The sequence below is a fragment of the Leptonychotes weddellii genome, chromosome X, assembly GCF_054177405.1.
Source record: "Leptonychotes weddellii isolate Sample4059 chromosome X, ASM5417740v2, whole genome shotgun sequence".
Lineage (NCBI taxonomy): Eukaryota > Metazoa > Chordata > Mammalia > Carnivora > Phocidae > Leptonychotes > Leptonychotes weddellii.
The window spans coordinates 101970302-101991566 of record NC_138385.1 but is presented as its reverse complement, the minus strand read 5'-3'; the positions used below and the strand labels follow the sequence as shown (position 1 = coordinate 101991566).

Here is a 21265-nt window from a genome sequence, read left to right as displayed (position 1 = left end):
GGGAAAAATACATGACCCTTCCCTTTACAAGAACCGGATCTTTCTGCACCATTGGTGAGCCGTGAAGAGAATTTCCGCTGTGAGTCACACTCAAGGTGTGTGTGTGTGTGCGCACACACACACACACGTACATAGACATACATAGATGCCTATTCCAAACCACATCTGTGGCTATTCCCTCAAGAAAAACTTGGTTGAAACCGAATGTTTCTGGGTGGAAGGCTGCCCCAGTGCTCAGCAGCACCATGGACTGATGATGGCTTCCGACCCGAGTCCATGCTAGGAAGGGTCGTTTGGAGCCAAGCAGTCGCACAGAATAGGTTTGAAAGAATAAAGGCAAGCAAATAGCTGTCCTCTATCAATCAAAGCCTCTTGTCCTACATTACCGAGAATATTCTAGCATTCAGATAGCTTACTTTGATTAAGAAAAGGCAAATCTTAGTAGAGATTGGAAAATATTCAACAGTTGGGATTCTCACTTTAAGCAAAAGGCTCTGTAAATTTTGAGATACATGAAGTGGTAAAACAAAGTGTACCAGCAGCTCTTTTCTGCATGGAGGGAAAAAGGAAAATATAAATAAGAAAACGTATCGGAAAGGTCTCTCATTTTATAGGATGAAGCATGAAAACATATCCCCAGAAAAGCATTTTCATTTCTCCGAGGCAGACTGTGGATAGCAGCGGATTCGCTGAATGCTCCCTGCTTTGGGAGCCTTTCGTAAAGCATAGCTCACACACGAGATGCTCATTCGCCTTCGTGTGAACGGGGCTCAGGGGCTGCAGGTGTGGACAATCATAGATGGAACTTAATTGCTATGTATTTGAGGTTTAAGAATAAATCACACATTATATAAATCTTTCAGAAGATTTGAATACATAGGGCTTACAAACTGCATCACCTTATTAGATTTTGCAAATCAAAGCAATTGTTTAATTTAAAAATGTTTTATTGATATATGTTATGCTTAGTATGTGTATGCACTGTGTGTTTGTTACATTGATTTGTTCTGAGAATTTGCTGCTCCGAATCCAGGGAGATCTCATCTGTGCAATTATTCAGTAGAGGTTCATTCGTGGATATTCCGATTTCAGGTTCGATGGGCCTCCATTCTGGGAAGTGGGTGTCCACCCCCACCGGCTGTGAGTCACTCCTTTCCAGCTGCGTTGAGATGGGCAGAGGGACCCAGAGCACAAGGTTACATGGGAGAGGGAGGTCACGCAGGGCACCTGCTGGCTTCATAGCAGCATGTCTGCACCGTGAAGCTCAACCAGCTTGTTCGTTCTTCGATTCTCACACATTGAGCTGTTTAGTATCTTTCTGGAGAAGGCTTGTAATGATGAGGATGCCGAGGTTTAAGATGGGGTCCTGAGGGGGGACAGGACATAGGTATCAGTCATGTTGCTCTATGGGAAGCCGGGGACTGGCGGTGAAAGGGTCAGACCCACAGAGTGCTCCCTCCTACATCCATGTCTTTCCTGCTCTGAACCCCCCTCCCCTCTTTTCTCTCCTTCGTTCCCTCAAGTTCATAAAATCACAGGACTAGGACAAGCTCCTTTCCTGGCTCATACAGTTAGAGAAGCAAGCCAAGGCATTCCTCTCCCCTGGGAGCGTAAACACTTCAGTACACATACGAAACGCAGTTTCAAAGGAGGAGCATCAGGAAAGCACTGACCCCGGACGAAGGTAGGGGCCGTGGCGCTCTCCCATCCTGAGCTCTGTCTAAATTCTAGGCATGAAAACTGATGGGGGCAAATGTGCTTCTACAACTGTAAAGGTAAAACCAGGATTACTTCTCCATTTTCTTATCAACACACAAACCTTTAGGCACTGCTTTATACGTGTAAGCTGGAAAAAGATGAAGCACATAATTTAAAAATCAGCAAGGGCCTGACTGTTTAGAAACAGTGCGTGACATTTAAAACAACAAAACAAAAAACAAAAAACTGTAGTTGACTTAGCAGTAAATCCAGTAGATTGATTTGGGTCATATTATGAAGCAAATTCATATAGTGTATTACAGCAAAATGTGTGTAATAAGAAAATAATCCTTAGCAAACTATTTCCTATATCATCATATTTGAAAATCTTAATTTTTAAAATAATTTCAGACTGATAGGAACTTACAGATTTTTTTTTCCCCCTCGTATGTATTTATGGTGTAAAAGACACGGGGAAAGCATGATACGTGTGGAAAACCAAAGCAAGGATGGGAAGGAAAGCGAGGCCGGCAGGGGGCATTTAAGCGGCCACCGCGCACTCATGCTGACGCGGCTGGAATACAATCCGGTCCGCAGATACTCGCGGGGAGGACGAATTTCAGACCCAGAGAACTCCTCGGGGCACAGGGCTCGGTGATAAACTTAGTGTTTCACGCGGACTGCTGCCTGTGTGTCCCACACTCACTGTCCGCTGAGGGCAGCGTGAGGTCGGGCGTCCAGAAGGTTTTGATGGTGGCCGGCCCTTCGCCTCCCGCGGTCAGCACCTGCACTTCCAGTCGGTACAGCGTGGACGGCCTCAGGTTGGGCACCGTGAGGACGTAATGGTCCTGGGGGAGCCACACAAAAGGAGATGCGCGTCAGTGACCTTTCAAAAAGGACAGGCACAGGGGGCACGCGTCCTCTGAGCGGCTCCTCCCCGGCAGAGAGCAGGTGTGAGTGCACGCGGAGAGCGGGAGGGGTGCGTGCACAGCAGGTGGGAGCGCGCGGAGAGCGGCAGGGGTGTGTGCACGGCAGGGGGGAGCGCGGGGGAGCGCGGGAGAGCGGCAGGGGTGTGTGCACGGCAGGGGGGAGCGTGGGGGAGCGCGGGAGAGCGGCAGGGGTGCGTGCACGGCAGGCGGGAGCGCGCGGAGAGCCGCAGGAGTGCATGGCAGGAGCGAGCGTGCGGAGGGGGAAGGGGTGCGCGCACAGCAGGCAGGAGCGCGCAGAGAGCGGCAGGGGTGCGTGCGTGGCAGGGGTGAGCGCGGGAGAGCGGCAGGGGTGCATGCACGGCAGGGGCCAACACGCGGAGAGCGGCAGGGGTGCATGTGCGGCAGGCATGAGTGCGTGGAAAGTGGCAGGGGTGCGTGCGCGGCAGGGGCAAGCACGCAGAGTGGCAGGGGTGCGTGCACGGCAGGCATGAGCGCGCGGAAAGCGGCAGGGGTGAGCGGAGAGCGATAGGGCTGCGTGCACGGCCAAGCGAGAGCGCACGCAGAGCGGCAGGGGTGAGCGCAGGAGGGCAGCAGAAGCAGTGGCTGCCCGTACTCCGCGGGAGCCCCCTGCCGCGTCCTCTCCCCCTCCGCGCCCCGTCTGGGCAGCCCCAGACACTTGGCAGAGTAAGACTATGCCGAGGTGCCAGTTCTCAGGCTCACCCTTGGGATTTCATTTTTTACTCCCTAACCTAGGACTTTCCCATGGTTTAAAGTTTTCATCTGCACATCTTGTGATGTGAAATTCTTGATAATCCAGATTTCAGTGAAACGAGCCAACTGTTTCCCTTAAAACACAGTATCTGTCAATGCCCATAACTGAAAATGTTTATTTTTATGCCAACACATTCTTCTCAAAATTCAATAAAACCTAATACATTCATAGAATAACTGCTTTCTAATTCCAAGGAATTTTTCCTTCCGGACTTAGGGTTTTTTTCTTTCTTTCTCTCTTGCTTTCTTTTTAGAGCCAGGGTTGGATATCCTAAGGGCATTTTTAGAGAGGGTAAAAGCCCACACATGGTTTTTTTTTTTCAAGCGAAGGAATTAAGTGGCCTGGAAGACAGGCCAACTCATTATGGGCTCTAGCCAAATTTGAATGGGGAAAAAGGAGAGAAACAACAAGCTTCTTTTAGCTATTTTTCCCCCAATTTAACACTTCAAACAGGGCACGTTCACTTGGACCAGAGGGACACGGGGTTAACAAACAAACTGTGAAATCACTTGCATGCAAGACAGGATAGAGGCTGCTGGAGAATCAGGGTTTATCGAGCTGACCGTGTACGCTGCTCAGCTTGTGATGCATCATTAATCCCTGCAAACTCCTACATGCAGAAGGAGAAACTGCCCCAGGAAGGCTCAGTAGTTAGTTAGCACGCAGCCTGGCGGAAGGGCCCCCCTCCCGCAGCAGGCGGCCGTGCGCAATGGGGACAGCCGCGCGCACCGAGGAGCTGAGCCGGCACCTACCGAAGGCAGAATCTGGGAGCGAGAGATGATGCTGTTGGGTAAGCTGTTCTGTCTGCTCTCGGTCGTGACCTCAGCCCAGGTCACTTGAAAGCCCGTCATGGGCTGGTAGAGGTTGGCCTTGGCCATCTTCCAGGAGAAGTGGGCCGTGATGTTCACATCTTGGACGACGAACGAGGCAGAGAGGTTCTCGGGCTTGGCGAGCACTTTGGCCGGCACGTGACCTGGAGCAAGGTGGACAGAAGCACCTGCTGAGGCTGCTGGACAAGGAGTGGAAATGGGGCCTGTCTGCACGCATCGTGGGCACTCCGGGCGGCCGCTGGGGGGTGGGGATGGCACAGGCAGGCTGAGCTCGGTCTCCACGCACGGCTCCCAGAAACCACCTCTTTGCCCTACGGGGATGGTCAGTGAGCAGTGAGCCAGAGTCTCTCTTGTCCCTGCAACTTTGGGGTGCTTTGGGGATTCTTTTCAGGACCCTGCTTTGGGGGTGGAAGACGGAGAGGGAATTCTGCAGCGTGGCAAGACCCAGCGGCTGCTCCGAGAGCAGACATGACCACCACACCAAGGGCGGACAGTGAAGTGATCGGCCGTCGCACTCAGCCACTCGGAGGAGCTCAGGGGGCCGCGCGGACCGAGTCCTGGGTAGTCGTCCCGCTGCCGCACAGGGGCCTCGGCCAGGAGGGGGATGGGTGCGGACACGGGGTCTGCGGCACTGTTGTGCGAAGTGCATGAAGGCGGCTCGCCTGGCAAAGGGCCGGGATAAAAATGAAATAATGTGCAGACTGCGCCGAGGCACGAGCGCTGTGTAAACCTTTGCTTCGTTTCGCAGGGGGGAATGCTGCGAGCAGAGGACGTGCTTCCACTGCGGTAACGCCTACAGCCGCACGCACATCGCTGCCCCAACTGGCCATCCGACCGCCGTTTGGAAGGAGGGCTACTTTAAGCTTCTCCGGCCTCGCCAAGTCCGTTTGGACACGTTTTCCCCGTGTCGCCAACACCCTAGACGCGCACTTGGAAGTTGGGGTGAACGTACCTGCCTCGCCCGGGCAGCGAACGTGCTTGTAGCTTTTCCCCTTCAGGGCTGAGCACGGAGGCGTCGTAAAGAAAACGGTCTCTGCCTTCAAGCGGCCCGCGGGCCGGGCCGGCTGGACGGTCACCTTGTATTTGCAGGAAAACGACAGATCTTGAAGAATTATGTAATTGTCCTAGAGCAAGAGAACGAGAATATGCTAGCAATAAGTCTCATTAGGGATAAAAAAAAACTGGCAGGAGATGGAATCCTCGTGCCACAAGGGTATTTTCCTATATATGCACTGTGTGCACTGTGGCTTTTATAAAAAGCGCAAAGGACACACGGTGCATGTTGTGAGGAACGACCACCGGGAGCCTCCCCCTCCCCCCGCGCTTCCGGATGCCGGCCGCGAAGGTGCCACCCAAGTGTAAGCACAAATCTGCTTTTAAAACACGAGAAAAGGGGCGCCTGGGTGGCTCAGTTGGTTAAGCGACTGCCTTCGGCTCAGGTCATGATCCTGGAGTCCCTGGATCGAGTCCCGCATCGGGCTCCCTGCTCGGCAGGGAGTCTGCTTCTCCCTCTGACCCTCCCCCCTCTCATGTACTCGCTCTCTCTCATTCTCTCTCTCTCAAATAAATAAATAAAATCTTAAAAAATAATAATAATAATAAAAAAAAATAAAACACGAGAAAAAAGGGAACTCGGGCTTCTCGGAGACCCCTGTGTAAGTCTGCCTTTTGAAAACTGAAGACCGTGCTCGGCAATATATTCTTTCCCCTTCTTGGAGGGCTGTTCTTGCTTCGGGCCACACCGGTGTGGTCACGCGCGCGGGCGGAACGAGGAGGAGGCTGAGAGCAGAACTGCGCGCGAACGTGGAAACATGACTCTGGGGCTGTCCTAAGTGGGCAAGTCTGTTTCCTTTACATCTGCCTGCTCTGCTTCTCCGGTCTGGCCGGTGTGTCAGAGCCTGATGCCCTCGTGTAAAGGACGCAGACGGGGCCTCCGTCCGGGGCGGTCTGGGTGCAGGTTGGAGTCCCCGCCAGACAGCAGCGTGCGTCAGGGGGGAAGCACAGGCCGCGGAGCGCGGTACGGGTACAAGCTGAGGCTCCGCCCATTCCGCCAGTCGCTGGAGTCGGCAGTGGGAGATGGGGGGGCGGGATGCGCATGGCGGGGGGATGCACACCGCGGATGTATGCTGGATGGGGGGGTGCGCGCCGGGATGGAGCGGAAATGCGCATGGAGGATGCGCACCCGGGAGCCACTGGCCCTCTCCCCAGAGGTCACAGGCAGGCAGGCAGCCAAAGCAGGGCACCGTGCATACCAGAGAGTGAGTAGGGAGCCTCGCAGGCCTGCTGCGTCCCCTTGGGTGCCTGAAATGCTTCTCCGCAGGGGGGAATGTACGCTTTACATGGGAACAGACTGCAAGCCCACGTGAGCCACCAAGAACACCGCTTGGCAGCTTTCAAGAATGCTTTCATGTGGCGTGGAACACAGACATCTGTAGCAAGACGTGAGTTAGCTGATGCTCCATCCTAACTTCAAAATAAGTGGGTCTAAAAGCTGTTTACAAATGCAAATAGGCTAGGTCTAAGCGCTTAGCAAAGTGGTTTTTGGTTCTTATTTCTACCGGACACATTGTACAGGTTCAGCCTATTCTTACCTTCAGAGTTTGCAGAGATGAGAAGCCAAGGGTTGGCTGGGCCCCTGAAAATAAGGCTGATTTCCTACCATTGCAAGGCATGCCTAAGTAAAACCACTAAAAGCCTCACCCCTGCCCACAAACAATTTAATAAACCCTGCTTTGTTCGTTTCTTCCTCTGGTTTTCAAGTAGGTTTCCCTTTTTTAAAATGCTTCTTTTTCTTTCTTTTTTTTTTACTGAAGGCCCCCAACTTTGGAGGCAGCTTAGGGAAAAATAAAAGGAATAGCGTTGGCGAGCATGCGTTGGGACAAGTCAAATCCAGTAAAAAACTGTATTTCTGCAAACCCACTGACTTGTTTTACTATCTTAAAGTTACATGATCACATAGGATTCTAAAAATACTGTACTTGTTGCTTTAGGAAATATTCAAAAGAAAACCGTTCTCCTTACAGATCACAGACCAACATATTAGACAGCTGGGGCCGTGCCTTTGGGTGTTTTAAAGCTGCTGTATTATAGACTCCTCACTGGCACCACCACCGTGGACAGGCCACCGCCGTCTTAACCATTCTTTGTTGCCGCTACTCTGTAATTCACTCATTCGCCCTAACTATTTGGAAGAACACATGGAGTAGGACTGCCAGAGTTCCTATCCCCCAGGAGTTAATGTTCTTTCAGAATGAACAGTCAGGAAAGTGTCGGTGCCGTGAGTCGGGTAGACGTTGCATGCACTGCACAAGGAGCTGCTAGTCAGGGACATGCCCAAGCAAGGCGCTGAAGGGTCGCTGGGGGCGTATAGAAGTCGGCAGAGAAAACGTTACGTCGTGGTGCCAAGATTCTGAAAATAATGCAAACCTGTCGTCCAACTAAGATGAGACACAACAGCAACTCGGAAGCATTTCTGACCTGGGAGCTCCCTAGGAAGCGCGTCTTTCATCTCTGCAGAAGTCCTGTGAGCTGCGTCGTGCGGACACGGGACCGAGCTCCCGGGGAAGGTTGTGAGCGGAGGAAGGCACGAGTGCGCAGAAGGAGCGTTCTGCTTTCCCGGGTATGTTGTTACTACTCAGCAGCCCGCGCGGGGAGCGAGCTCTGGGTGGGTCATACAGGTGGCCCACCTTCCCGTGTGTCTTATGCATGGGCCCAGTGGAGCCCGGGAGCAGCGAGACGTGGGCGGTGTGCGGGCCGCCGCTCACCTGGGTGATGCCGGACAAGGTCTCCACGCCGCTGCTTCTGTTGTGAGCACAGACCTCCGGGAGCCACCACACATGGTATCGGCTGACGCTGGGATCTGCAAGGCCAGAGAGAGTACAGGCTGGGGCCACACTGCACCTGGGCCGCTGCTCTGGGAGCGGGAGGGGGCGGGAGGGGGCGCTCTGCGGTTCCACGGGTAACAGGACGGAGGACGCAGGCCGGGCTGCAGGACTCTGGCCGTCGTCAGGAGGACGTTCTAGGAGGGAACCGGGTACGGTGCGAGAAAGTGCAGGAAAGTCACGGCAGAACGCCTGCAACGAGGTGTTGGGGGGGAACCCCGCTCCGGGTTCTGGGCCGAGCGCACCCCGACAGGAGAGGATGGCCCTTGGCCGGGGAGTGTCCGTTCCCGCAACGGGGAGTCATCACTGCAAGCGTGAGTCCTACAGTTTGCGGCGAAAGCTGAGAAAGCGTGCAACCCGAGCAAAATCGACAGCCTGTCCTCAGGCCGGGATGCACGCCCTCGCGCTCGGGAGCGTTCCCGCCGCACGAGGCCTGGAGCAGCCCCTGCCCTGGCACCAAGGCCGCATGTGTGATCCCCCCGAACCCTGACTTGCAGGGGAGCGCAGGCCAGAATGCTGACCCTGCAAGCCTGTCCTCTCCGGGCCGGGCAGCGTATTCCCTGCACAGCGCTGGACTCTGGGCCAGCCCTCAGACAAACGATGCGGACCACCTCGCCGAGTGTGGGAAGGGGGGTCTGGCCAGTGTCAGGTTTATTCGCCGACCCGCGCATCCAAGGGTGTGAAAGGGCTCCGCTCTGCCACTAACATCTCATCCCCCATGTTCCCACCAAGTGCTGGATGGAGCTTTGCTGATGGGAAGACGCTTTGATGCCATGGGTGGTTCGGCAGGAGCTTGCTTTGAGCACTTTGGAATGAGAAAAGAAGAAGTCTGAATCCGAGAGGATGAGCGGTTATCTAGCAGGCCCCCTCGGTGTTTACTTAAAAGGGGAATCCCTTCCCGGAGGCTTTAAGATTTACACAGCAGGCATTGGGAAAGCACTGTACGGTATACGCAAGTATGGGGCCACTGAGTGAATGCATCGGCTCACATTCAAGTGGGGCTCTTCCAGGCATAGACCGAAGTAACCACGCAGAAACAGCTGTTCCCCTGGATCTTAAAAACTAACAGGGCTATAGAAACAACAATGTACATAAGCAGGATCTGCGTTAGGCTAGAAGGCAATTTGGCTACATACAGATTAATAGGGAACGTAAGGGGGCAGGTGGTATATTGCCAAACATTACAATTGTGCAACAGTGGCTGGCTTATCCCCTGGAGATCTTTCCTTTTTTAAAAAATAATTTTTTTTATGTATTTGAGAATGAGAGAGCACAAGTGGGGGTGGGGAGGTAGAAGCAGACTCCCCATTGAGCAGGGCTCCATCCCAGGACCCTGAGATCATGGCCTGAGCCATAAGCAGACGCTTGACCAACTGAGCCCCCAGTTGTCTCCAGGCACCCCCAGGAGATCTTTCAAGTGAACATGGGGATGAGGCCTGGTGGTTGGTGTGGGCAGTGTAGATGACCGTGGGCGGTGTAGATGGCCATGAGCAGGCCTGGCAGTTGGCGTGGGCAGTGTAGATGGCCATGGGCATGCCTGGTGGATGGTGTGGGCGGTGTAGATGACTGTGAGCAGGTCCTCTGGCCAGCACCGCCCAACAACTGTCTACGACGTTGAAAATATTCTACACGTGGTGGCCCCTAGTCACTCCTGCCTGTAAAGCAGATGAAATATTGCTAGTGCGATTGAGGAATCAGATTCTTAATTCACTGTAATCAGTTTACATTCAGACAACTACAGGTTGCTAATGGCTACCATATTGGATGGTGAGTTCTGGCCACAGGGAAGCAGGTAAGAACGCCATGAGATAGGAACAGACTCTTGTCCGCTTTGGGGCTGACATTCTCTGCTCAGGGGATTGATTCCAGTTTGCTGTAATACAATGATATATGGTATGCAGTTGATACCCGAGGACTCTAGGGACTCTTAAGAATCCTACGCATTCTTTAAAACATGGTCCTGTTTTCCTAAGAGGAGGCACTGAGAGTGACATTTGGTCACCCCCCTCAACTCCATCTGGTGACACTTGGTCACCCCCTTCAACTCCATCCAGTGACACTCGGTTACCCCTGCTACTCCATCCAGTGACACTTGGTTACCCCTGTTACTCCATCTGGTGACACTCGGTCACCCCCTTCTGCATCCAGTGACAGGTGGTCAACCCCTCGACTCTGGTGACACTCGGTCACCCCCTTCTGCATCCAGTGACGGGTGGTCAACCCCTCGTCTCTGGTGACACTCGGTCACCCCCTTCTGCATCCAGTGACGGGTGGTCAACCCCTCGACTCTAGTGACACTCGGTCACCCCCTTCTGCATCCAGTGACGGGTGGTCAACCCCTCGACTCTGGTGACACTCGGTCACCCACTTTGACTCTGTCCGGTGACACACAGTCACCTCCTTCAACTCCGTCCAGTGACATGCGGTCACTCCCTTCGACTCCGCCCCCCGCCAGCTCTAGACGCTGCTTTGCCCAAGTACATGGCCCTCCCATCTCTGTGTACCCCACCTCTATGAACAATGTCATTCATCCCCATGGCGTTCAGTATCATTTTCCTGGACTTGCAGGGAAGATGGCAGAGTGGGAATATCCGAAGCTCACATCACCACACAGATACAGCAAGACGCCCCCCCCCGCAGTGTGTCAGCATACATAACCCAGAAAACCTCCTGAAGACCGGCAGGACAGACTGCACAGCTACATGCAGACAAGAGGCCACTTCAAAGAGGGTATAGGAAGGGTGGAGACACGGTTGGGAATGAATTCGACCTGCAGGAGTGTCCCCGGAGAGAGGGACTCCATGGGCATGGAGAGGGGTTAGAAAGAGAGCCTCACGCCAGCCTCCCGAGGCACCCACGCAGGGAAGACAAAGCCCCGTCGCCTCTGGCTCTGAAAAGCAGAGGGATATAATTCCACAAATTCTTCCATCCGTAGGGCCGAACACCTGGAACTCTCAAACTCGCAGGTGTGACTGGAGAGCTGGAGGGTGAGGGGAATCGGGGTCCCCAGCCTTAAAGAGACCGCACAGAAGCAGCACTTTGCAAAACACCCGGGCTACACAGCAGGGAGATTTGTTTCCTAGTCTCAAAATGGGTGCTGCAGAGGCAAAGATCTTTGGGAAATTTCTCCAAGAACAAAAGAGCGCAGGCACCATTTCCCTCCCCCACCCCCGCCTCGATACACAGACACCTGTGGACCCATGCAGCACAAATACCGCCCTTGCTAACACAGCCCCGAAACCAGAGCTCAGCTGCAAGCCCACCCCTACAGGAGGCCCTCAGGAACCTCGCTGACGGCACACACCCTGCCCCCACATGCTCCGGAGCTACCCACCCCCTCCAGCACCGTTTTGGCCAGAGCCCATCGAAAATGGTGCCACAAGCCTGGCACTGTGCCAACATCACCCCCAAAGTGACACCTGCCCTGGGGAGGGGGAGGGAGCCGACATGCCGTCTGACTGCAGCCCCCAGCAACGGGCTGGCGGCCCACGTCGGGGCTGACTGCAGGCCGACCCACCAGCACACGCTTCTCAGAGGACGACGCGGAGCGCGGAGAGCGTGCCCTATACTTGGGAGCTGCTGCAGCTCTGGCAAATGCCAGGTCTCACCCACCTCAAGTCCAGCGTGGCCCCACACTGGCCCATCAGCAGCACAGGGACCAGTCCCTGCCCAAGACAGGCAAGGAGAGCCACTGCAGACAACTGGACTGAAGGCAAATGCAGCTCAGCCAAAAGAGTAGGGCACATGCAACACACACAGGACACACCTCTGAAGGGCCAGGCCCTGGTGAACCGAGACACTGCACAGCAGGACACAAGAACCCTTCATAAGGCCACTGCTTTCAAGAGCAGGAGACGCAGAAAAGAGGGCGAGAGAAGAAAAAAGAACTGCAAAAACAACTGTAAAACAAGTAACCAAATGGCAGTAAGTATGTACCTATCAAAAATTACTTTGAATGTAAATGGACTAAACAATCAAAAGACATCCATCATCCACAGGATAAAAAAAGCAAGCCCCATCTACGTGCTGCCTGCAAGAGACTCATTTCAGACCTAAAGACACATGCAGATTGAAAGTGAGGGGATGGAGAAACATTTATCATACAAAGGGAAGTGATAAGGAAGTCTTTAAAACAAAGACTGTAACAAAAGACAAAGGACACTACATAATCATAATGGGAACAATTCAACAAAGATACAACAATTGTAAATATTTATGCACCCATATGGGAGCACACAAATACATAAACCAGTTAATAAAAAGGAAGTAATTGATAATAATAGAATAATAGCAGGGGACTTTAAATAACACCCCACTTACATCAGTGGATAGGTCAACTAAGCAGAAAATCAACAAGGAAACAGTGGCTTCGAGTGACACACTGGACCAGATGGATCTAACAGATATAACATTCCATCCTCAAACGGCAGAACACACATTCTTTTTAAGTGCACATGGGACATTCTCCAGAGTAGATCACATATTAGGCTACAAAACAAGTCTCGACAAATTCAAAAACACTGAATCCTACTATGCATCCTTCCCAACCACAACACTATGAAACTAGAAATCAACCAAACACAAGAAAAAAAATCTAGAAAGAACACAAATACATGGAGGTTACGTAACATGCTACTAAATAATGATTGGATCACCCATGAAATCAAAGAGGAAACAAAAAATACATGAAGACAAATGAAAATGAAAACACATGCTTCAAAATCTTTGGAATGCATTAAAGCCGTTCTAAGACGGAAGCTTATAGCAATACAGGCCTACCTCAAGAAGCAAGAAAAATCTCAAACTAACCTTACACCTAAAGAAGCTGGAACAAGAAGAACAAACAAAACCCAAACCAGTAAAAGGAAGGAAATAATAAAGATTAGAGCAGAAATAAATGAAATAGAAGCAAGTGAGCAAACAAAAACAACAGATCAATGAAACCAGGAGCTGGTTCTTTGAAAAAAGCAACAAAATTGATACACCTTTAGCCAGATTCATTAAAAAAGAAAGAAAAAGAAAGAAAGAGGACTCAAACAAAATCGTGGGGTGCCTGGGTGGCTTAGTCAGTTAAGCGACTGCCTTCGGCTCAGGTCATGATAACAGGGTTCTGGGATCGAGCCCCGTGTTGGGCTCCCTGCTCAGCGGGGAGCCTGTGTCTCCCTTCCCCCTTCCTCCCCGCTCGTGCTCTCTCTCTTTCTGTCAAATAAATAAATAAAATCTTAAAAAACAAAAACAAAATCAGAAATGAAAGAGGAGAAATAACAATCAACACCGCAGATACAAAGGATTAACAGAATATTATGAACAATTATATGCCAACAAACTGGACAACCTATAAGAAATGGATAAGTTCCTAGAAACATATACCTCCCAAAATTAAATCAGGAAGCAATAGAAAATTTGAACAGACTGATTATCAGAAAGGAAATTGAATCAATAATAATAATAATTTTAAAATTCCCAACAAACACAAGTCTAGGACCAGAGAGCTTCACAGGCAAATTCTACCAAACATTTAAAGAAGAGTTAATACCTATTCTTCTCAAACTATTCCAAAAAATAGAAGGCAAACTTCCAAATTCATTGTATAATGCCAGCATTACCCTGATACCAAAACCAGATAAAGATACTACAAAAAAAAGGAACTACAGGCCAATATCCTTGATGAAGATAGATGCAAAAGTCCTCAGCAAAATATCAGCAAATCAAATCCAACAATACATTAACAAAATCATTCTCCACCATCAAGTAGGATTTATTCCTGGGACACAAGGGTGGTTCGATATTTGCAAGCCAATCAATGTGATATATCAACAAGGAAAAGGACAAAAACCGTATCATTTCAAGAGATGCAAAAAAAAAAAAAAAAAAAGCATTTGACAAAGTACAACATCCATTCATGATAACCCTCAACAAAGTAGGTTTAGAGGGAACATATCTGAACGTAATAAAGGCCATCTATGAAAAACACACAGCTAACATTATACTCAATGGTGAAAAACTGAGAGCTTTTCTCCTAAGGTCAGAAATAAGACAAGGATGTCCACTCTCACCACTTTTATTCAAAATAATAGTGAAAGGCAAAGCCACAGCAATCAGAGAAGAAAAAGAAATAAAATGCATCCACATTGGTAAGGAAAAGGTAAAACTTTCACTATTTGCAGATGACATAATACTATATATAGATAAGCCTAAAATTCCCCCCAAAAAACTAATAGAACTGATCAATTAATTCAGTAAAATTGCAGGATATGAAGCCAATATCCAGAAATCTGTTGCATTTCTATACACTAATACCACCATAGCAGAGAAATTAAGAAAACAGTCCTTTACAATTGCACCAAAAATAATAAAGTACCTAGGAATAAACTTAATCAAGGAAGTAAAAGACCTGTACTCTGAAAGCTATAAAACATGGATGAGAGAAACTGAAGAGCCTGGATGGCTCAGTTGGTAGAGCATGTGACTCTTGAATTGTAGGGTCAAGCCCCATGTTGGGCATGGAGCCTACTCGAAAGAAAGAAAGAAAGAAACTGTAGATGACACAAACAGATGGAAGGAAATTCCATGCTCTTGGATTGGAGGAACAAATATTCTTAAAATGCTCATACTACCCAAAGCAATCTACACACTTAATGCAATCAAAATACCAGGAGCATTTTCACACAGCTAGAACAAACAATCCTAAAATTTATATGGGACTACAGAAGACTCTGAATAGCCAAAGCAATCTTGAAAGAGAAGAACAAAACTGGAGGTATCACGATCTCAGATACCAAGATACACTACAAAGCTGTAGTAATCAAAACAGAATGGTAGTGCCATAAAAACAGACATGTAGATCAGTGGCACAGAATGGAGAGAACCCAGAAATAAACCTATAATTATATGTTCATTAATCTTTCACCAAGGAGGCAAGAATATGCAATGGGAAAATGTCTCTTCAACAAATGGTTTTGGGAGAACTGAACAGATACACACAAAAGAATGAAACTGGACCACTTTCTTACATCATAAACAAATATAAGTTCAAAATGGATTAAAGACCTAAATGTGAGACCTGAAACCATAAACATCCTCCAAGAGAGCACAGTCAGTAATGTCTCTGACGTCAGCCCTAGCAACATTTTTCTAGATATATCTCCGGAGGCAAGGGAAACAAAAGCAAAAATAAATTGTTGGGACTTCATCAAAATTAAAACCTTCTGCACAGTGAAGGAAACAACAGAACTAAAAGACAGCCTACTAAATGGGAGAAGATATTTACAAATGACATGTCCAATAAAGGGTTAGTATCCAAAATATATAAAGAACTGATACAACTCAACACCAAAAACGCAAATAACCCAATTAAAAAATAGGCAGAACAAATGAACGGACCTTTCTCTAAAGAAGACATACAGATGGCCAACAGACACATGAGAAGATGCTCAACATCAGGGAAATGCAAATCAAAACTATGGGATACCACCTCACACCTGTCAGAATAGCTAAAATAAAAAAAACAGAGGGAACCAGTGTTGGCAAGGATGTGGTGAAAAAGGAACTCTCATGCACTGTTGGTGGGAATGCAAACTGGTGCAACCACTCTGGAAAACAGTATGGGAGTTCCTCAAATAATTAAAAATAGAATTACCACATGATCCAGTAATTCCGCTACTGGGTATTTACCCCAAAATACAAAAACACTAATTCAGAAAGCTATATGCACCCCTATGTTTATAGCAGCATTATTTACAACAGCCAAATTATGGAAGCAGCCCAAGTGTCCATCAGTTGATGGATAAAGATGTGGTGTGTACACACACACACACAATGGAATATTCTTCAGGCATAGAAAAGAATGAAATCTTGCCATTTGTAACACCATCGATGGATCTAGAGAGTATAATGCTAAGTGAAATCAGTCAGAGAAAGTCAGAGAAAGACAAATACCGTATGATTTCACTCATATGTGGGATTCAAGAAACAAAAGAAACAAGCAACAGGAAAAAGGGACAAACCATGAAACAGACTCCTAACTCTAGACAACTGGTGGTTACCAGAGGAGGGGGTGGCCCAGTTGGTAAAATAGGTGAGAGGGATGAAGAGCACACTCATCATGATGAGCACCGAGTAATATATGGAATTGCTGGATCACTGTATTGGCATCAGAGGCTAATAAGACACTGTACGTTAACTGCACTGGAATGAAAATAAAATATAAAAACTAATTCAAAAAAGTTACATCCACCCCTAAAGAATTGTTGAATCACTAAATTGTAGACCTAAAAGTACAGACCACTGCATGTTAATTATACTGGAATTTTTTCAAAATGTAGACCATAAAATACTCACGCCTGTGATGTTAGCTGAGTTGTATCCATGTAACTCATTTATACAAATATCTGTCTTTAGTTTCATCCTGGCAGTTATGAAAATCCTGCAAGTTTGTATTTAGGATATGACTTCAGGACCCAATCTAGAACTAGAATATTAAAAACACCATCAAATCAAATGTTTCCTAAGGGGATACGTGTGAAAATTCTATGCCAAATGCCTTGTGTTGCTCTGGTTCTTGAAATTAAGTTCTTCCTTCCACAAATAAATTCTAAAGTACTTGAGAAGTATTTTTAAATATTGAAATTTACTTTCAGTGTGCTTCAACTGTGCTTCAAAAAGTAGATGTATCTAATTTGTTTCTAAAATATATTTAACTCACAGTGTCTGGCATAAATTAAAGGATGCAAAAAAATTTTTTTTAGGATTTATTTATTTTAGAGAGAGAGACAGAGAGCGAGTGAGCAAGCATAAGCAGAAGGGGCAGAAGGAGTAGGAGAGAGAATCCCAAGCAGATTCCCCACTGAGCGTGGAGCCCAACATGGGGCTCAACCCCAGGACCTTGAGATCATGACCGGACCCCAAACCAAGAGTCAGACACTCAACTGACTGCACCACCCAGGCGCTCCAAGGCTGTGAAATTTTTAATTAAATGTTAATCTCTAAATTCCAAAAGTCTAATGATCAAGAGTGCTGGGGTGACTGAAATCAGAGCTCTGAGAAAGAGGCCATCTTGGAGTGCCATGGGACAGCCACCGTCACCAAGAATGGGAAGTCACAACACTGGAGGCCGGGCACAAACACTTGGAAACACATCAGAAAATGCCAGTTCCCCAGAGCAGGAATTTCTGTTCTTTGCAGCATCTCCAACACCAGAAATAGCACCTGGTATGTAGTAGGTGCTCAGTCAACATTAGCTGAATGACATCCTTTCACGAACTAGTGCCTTGTTCTCTTTATATTCGTAAAAATGCTTTCGTCAGACTTTCTGACTTTGTACAATTTTGTAAAAGAAAAATTTTTAACATCTACTAGGCAGAAGGCATTTCTACTCAAAGTAGAAGTATGGATGTTTTCTCTTTTTCATATTTTTGGAGTGCAAACATTAAGTCTAAACCAAAAAGCCTAAAAGAATCAATTGTGGATTCTGTTGTCACACAGTAAAACCGAACTGTTGTCTGTAGAATAATAAAATTACTAACTAATAAAAGTAGCTCAGTGAACTGTTCCTTTTAGAACTACAAATTCACTGTTGAGGATATTTATTTCCTTCCAGAGCATTCACTGTTATAACCCAGCTACCGTAGGCACTCAGTTGGGCTAACATGATGTTTGAGTCATTTCCCTACGAAATCATATGCTGTGTCATCATAAATAATACAAAAAAAAAAATGGAAGCTCTCTCTTTGGTAAACTTCAGGGAAAGTGAACAGATTTGTGCTTTTGAGTTCCTAGCTCCAAGTCCAAAACCAACATGCTGGCCACCCTCACTTTTAGGAAATGTGACAGATATCTAGAAACCAATTTCTACTTATAATTTTGTCTCGATTAGTGAACAAGATTCTCATCTACTCTGATTTGTCACAAGCATTCAGTTTTTTTGAGGTTTTCAACTCAGTGTATCCACTGGTGGAAATTAGTTACGATTCAAGAATATTCAATTTAGGTACTTGTGTCAGACTTTAAAACCACTTGAGATAGGTCTGTCTATCGAGTTGCATATGGTGCACACAACCCATGATTTTACAGAGTCAGAGAGTCCAGAAAAACCAGCCAGAATGTCCTTTTCCAGGACAGAGAAAGATCTCATATTCACATTCTACACAGAATTCGTAGAAGAGCAGGACTGTGTGTTGACTTAAAAGGCGTCTCGTTTCCTACACTTGTGATAGTTATGAAGAGCACATGCTTCATCAATGTCTGGGGGAACTCTGGTTTGGGATTCTGTAGGTCCCATGGTGTCTGCCTAACGGGCTTCTGGAAGGAGACACACGTGGGATGAGTTTGGACCACATGCTCTGCACCTTGATGAGCACCCAAAGTTTCCACAGTCTCCTCCTACGGAGGGCTCTGGCACAGGGACGCTCCACTGAGTTTTAGATGTTAATTTGGCTTTCAAATTTAAAATCAAAAGGGAAATGGGATGGATATATTTTAAGGCAAAGGGCTTTTCTGGAAAAAAGACAAAACTCTAGTTAGAGCATGACTTGTTCTTGGTCCCTAAGTGGCCATGTGATCTGGTGGAAATCAACCTCCATGCACAGACTCCCAACAGCGAAGTCACTACCTCTCTGCACCATGCTTCCAGTTCAATCCGCATTCTGACCACACAACTAAATCCTGAGCTCCAGGGATATGTACAGAAAGGAATGTGTAGATACGGTGCATGTACGTACACACAACCACACACACACACCATGCGCACACACCACATGTGCACACACACACGCACAATCTTTGAGAAAAACAACTCCGTGGCTGTCATGCACTCCAGTCATTACTGTATGGGAATACTGACCATTTCCTGCTGCTGACAGATGCAGTGATGGTTGATCCCATTTCATCTGCCAAATTGAATGCTTAGAATTAATCGCATTTGGACTGCAAATTCAATCTAGAACCTTTGTGAAAGTATCATACTTTGTTGTCTGCAGAGGAGGAAAACAGAGTTGGTCCTAAAACCACAAGAAGCCTCTAGCTCAGAGGCGCTCACTCTCCTTCCTGAAGTCCTGTCTCCCCTCTGCCCTTGGGCCACTCCAGGGCTCCACCTATGGGAAACCCCGTAAGAACCCTGACATTTATGGGGTGATTACTTTGTGCTGGGCACTGTCCCCAAGCATTCGGTATGTATACTCTCATTTAATCCCCACAACAAACCTATGAGGTAGTCTATCATTATCTCTTTAGTTCATCATGTTAATAGAAGAAAGGAGAAAAAGTCACTGATCTTGTCATTACTTTCAGGAAGAATATTTGATAAAAATCAATATGCATCCATGATAAAAAAAAAAAAAACATTGAAGATAAGAGCAGTAGGGGATGGGGCGCCAACTCAGTTGGTTCAGCATCTGCCTTCCACTCAGGTCATGATCTCAGGGTCCTGGGATCAAGCCCCACGCTGGGCTCCCTGCTCGGCGGGGAGTCTGCTTCTTCCTCTCCCTCTACCCCTCCCCCTGCTCGTGCACACTCTCTCTGTCTCTCTTTTTCTCTCTCTCTAAAATTAATAAAATCTTTAAAAAAAAAAAAAAGAAAAAAGAGCAGTAGGGGATTTTATTCATCTGGTAAAGGGTATCTGCAGAAACCTTACAATTAGACATCATGCCTGGGGTTAAGGTGCTCAATAACCTTATTGTGCAAATCATATCACGGTAGAAATGTACATCAAATCATCACATAGTGTACCTTCGATACGCACAATGTTCTGGGTCAATTCTATCTCCATAAAGCTGGGAAAAATAGTGCAGAAATTTGCATATAAAATCCATTATGTATTGCACACGCTTGTAGTCATACACACAAGCACACAGATCCCATTATGTCACCCACTGCCCCTCTGAGATGGGCAGTACTGTTATTCCCATTTTATACATGAGAAACTGATGTGCTGAGTGGTGAGTGATTTGCGGGACATTACACAGTTGGTGAGTGGTTCACCTGGGCTTTTAAACAAAATATGTCTCATTTTAAAGACTTAAACTCTATTTTATCGTGGTTCAAACAGTAGTTTACAAGCATGCAATGTTTTATGTATAATAATTCCCTACAGATGTTTAGTACAGTGACTTTTCTCAGCGATCAGTACCGTTAACTTGTTTCCATATAATTACTCAGAATTACTAGTAAATCATCAACCAAGTAACCAAGAAGAAGGAAAGAAAGCGGTGCTTCTGTTTAATCTCTACTTTGAATAAACAGAAATGAAGGAGTCAAAAATAAAAAAATAAACATCACGTCTGCAATAATCACCCCTACTCCACCCTGTACTGAATGTCGCAGCTAGTGTTAAAGCAAGGGAGAGAAGGAAAATGTCAAAAGTGTGGAAAAGAAAATATAACATTCTCATTATGTACGAGCTACACAATTGCTTTCATGGAAAAATGGGAAAGGATCATCATATGAAATACTGTAATGAACAAGGGAATATAACAATATAGTCAGATTTGCCATCCAGGCATAAAGAGAAGCTGTATATATATGACAGCCAAAGTTAGATAATAAAACTGAAGAGATTACTTATGTACAGAAGGAGGAACATCAGAATAATGTCAGACCTGTCCACAGAGACCTGGCAAGCCAGAAAGGCCTGGCAGGACATATTCAGGGTACTAAACGAGAAGAACATGCAGCCAAAACTACTTTATCCGGCAAGGCTGTCACTTACAATGGATGGAGAGATGCAGAGCTTCCAAGACCCTGGGCAGAAACTGAAAGAATATGTGACCACTAAGCCGGCCCTGCAAGAAATATTAAAGGGGGTTCTATAAAAGGAGAAAGACCCCAAGAGTGATATAGAACAGAAATTTACAGAGAGAATCTATAAAAACAAGGTTTTCACGGCAACATGATGACAATAAATACATATCTTTCAATAATCACTCTTCAACATGAACGGCCTAAATGCTCCCATAAAATGGCACAGGGTTGTAGATTGGATAAAAAGACAGGACCCATCCATATGCTGTCTACAAGAGACTCATTTTGAACCTAAAGATACATCCAGACTGAAAGTGAAAGGATGGAGATCCATCTTCCAATGCCAACGGACCTCAAAGGAAAGCTGAGGTAGCAATTCTTATATCAGACAAATTAGATTTAAACTAAAGACACAGAAGG

At 47.3% G+C, this 21265-nt stretch overlaps 1 protein-coding gene across 1 annotated transcript in view; it reads right to left on the bottom strand.

Annotated features, from left to right (window-relative positions):
- Window positions 1–926: 926 nt before the first annotated feature.
- Window positions 927–21265, bottom strand: part of ANOS1 (anosmin 1) — a 170837-nt gene continuing 150498 nt past the window's right edge. The window contains exons 9-13 of the mRNA XM_081809213.1: window positions 7994–8088; window positions 5182–5353; window positions 4152–4372; window positions 2405–2546; window positions 927–1366 (exon numbers count right to left, since the gene is read on the bottom strand). Of these exons, the coding sequence (XP_081665339.1) occupies window positions 1308–1366; window positions 2405–2546; window positions 4152–4372; window positions 5182–5353; window positions 7994–8088 (689 nt within the window). The 3' untranslated portion in view covers window positions 927–1307. The remainder of the gene's footprint in view (window positions 1367–2404; window positions 2547–4151; window positions 4373–5181; window positions 5354–7993; window positions 8089–21265) is intronic.